A 1,365-nucleotide genomic window follows, 5' to 3' on the forward strand; every position below is an offset into this window, starting at 1 on the left:
CGCTGGCCGGCTCGGTGGCCGCACCCCTCCCCCAGCACCCGTGGAGTGCCCAGCCCCGGCGCGGCGAGGGCCATTACCTTTTACTGCGCTTCGGTGGAGACACCGTTAATTACTTCATCGCCTGGGGCCTGGGCCAGTTTCGGTGTCCAGAGCCTGCTCCCCACCAGGCCGGCACCCGGGGCTGTGCCTGCACCCCCAGGCCCGGTGGGTGCCCTCGCCCGGCGCCTGGCTGGACCCCGGGGCACGCTCCAGGCAGAGGGCGCGTGTGGATTTGGAGGGTGCCGGGGTTTTGGGGTACGTGAGGGTGAGAAAGCGCGCTGGGAATTCCCCGGAGGGTGATTCTGCTGGGCTGGGGGGCGGGGCCTGCGCGCTCCGGGCGGCGGGCGCCTGGCCAGGTAGCCCGGCCTGGCCTGCCACGCCCTCCGTGTCTGGGTGGCCGGTAACAGAAACACCCTGGGGAGCCTGTCTGCCCACAGCGGGCCGGGCGCTGGCTGGGGGGGTCAGGAGCAGGCTGCCCCAGTAGAGGGGGTGGGCTGTGACTCCCGGACACTCCCACACGGTGGCTGCAGGGTCTGCCCCCCACGGTCTCCCAGAGCGCCCCGGGTGCCGACCCTGGACACGCTCCCCGAGGGTCACCCGGTGGCCGGCCCGGAGGGTGGACCTGGAGAGGGCCCTGGGGCCCAGAGCCTGTGGGCCTTGAGGCTTTCCAGCTGCTGTCCGCACCCGCACCCCTGCAGGCGGCTGGCCATCTCTCCCTGAAGGTGTCTCCTCGGAGAAGCAGAGCACCTGCCGGGGCTCCCCACGGGCGCCGGGGCTCCCCACGGGCGCCCGCCCACGCTGTCCACAGAGAGAGATGCCCGACAGCAGCCCTGGCCCTGGACTCTGCCCCCAGGCCTCTGCCCCCGCCCAGGGCCACGCCCTTCAGAGCCAGTTTCAGGTTGGTGGGGCTGCACCCCTTGGTAACGGGGTGCAGGGCGGGGTGCTGCCGCCCCACCTGGCCCCGGCCCGCTCCACAGACCCCGCCTGGCCCCGCCCCAGCCTCCTCTGGCCCCGCCCCAGCCCCTTCTGGCCCCGCCCCAGCCTCCTGTGGCCCAGTGGCCCACCAGTGGCCTCACCTGTATTCACCTTCCAGCTCCAAGCTGTACCTGCAGGACCCGGACACGGAGACCCTGGGGACCTACTCGGTGTCGGTGAGCGACACGGACGGCGTGTCCTCCAGTTTCGTGCTGGACGCCGAAGGTAACGGCCTTGGCTGCCAGGCGCTGTGTGCTGGAGGTTGGCGGGGGCAGTTCTGCTCGCCTGGGCGCTGGGGACAGCTCCTGGTGGGCCAGGGGGCGCCTGCCGGCCAGCGGCCCAGCCAGCACA

General features: G+C 72.7%; 1 protein-coding gene across 1 annotated transcript in view; it reads left to right on the top strand.

The window, feature by feature from the left end:
* Positions 1–1,365, top strand: part of LOC101624815 — a gene marked incomplete at its 5' end in the record, with an annotated part of 30,813 nt that overhangs the window by 13,121 nt on the left and 16,327 nt on the right. The window contains 2 exons of the mRNA XM_012732100.1: positions 168–294; positions 1,133–1,239. Of these exons, the coding sequence (XP_012587554.1) occupies positions 168–294; positions 1,133–1,239 (234 nt within the window). The remainder of the gene's footprint in view (positions 1–167; positions 295–1,132; positions 1,240–1,365) is intronic.

Source organism: Condylura cristata, unplaced genomic scaffold (assembly GCF_000260355.1).
Source record: "Condylura cristata isolate star-nosed mole 26May11 unplaced genomic scaffold, ConCri1.0 scaffold00033, whole genome shotgun sequence".
NCBI lineage: Eukaryota > Metazoa > Chordata > Mammalia > Eulipotyphla > Talpidae > Condylura > Condylura cristata.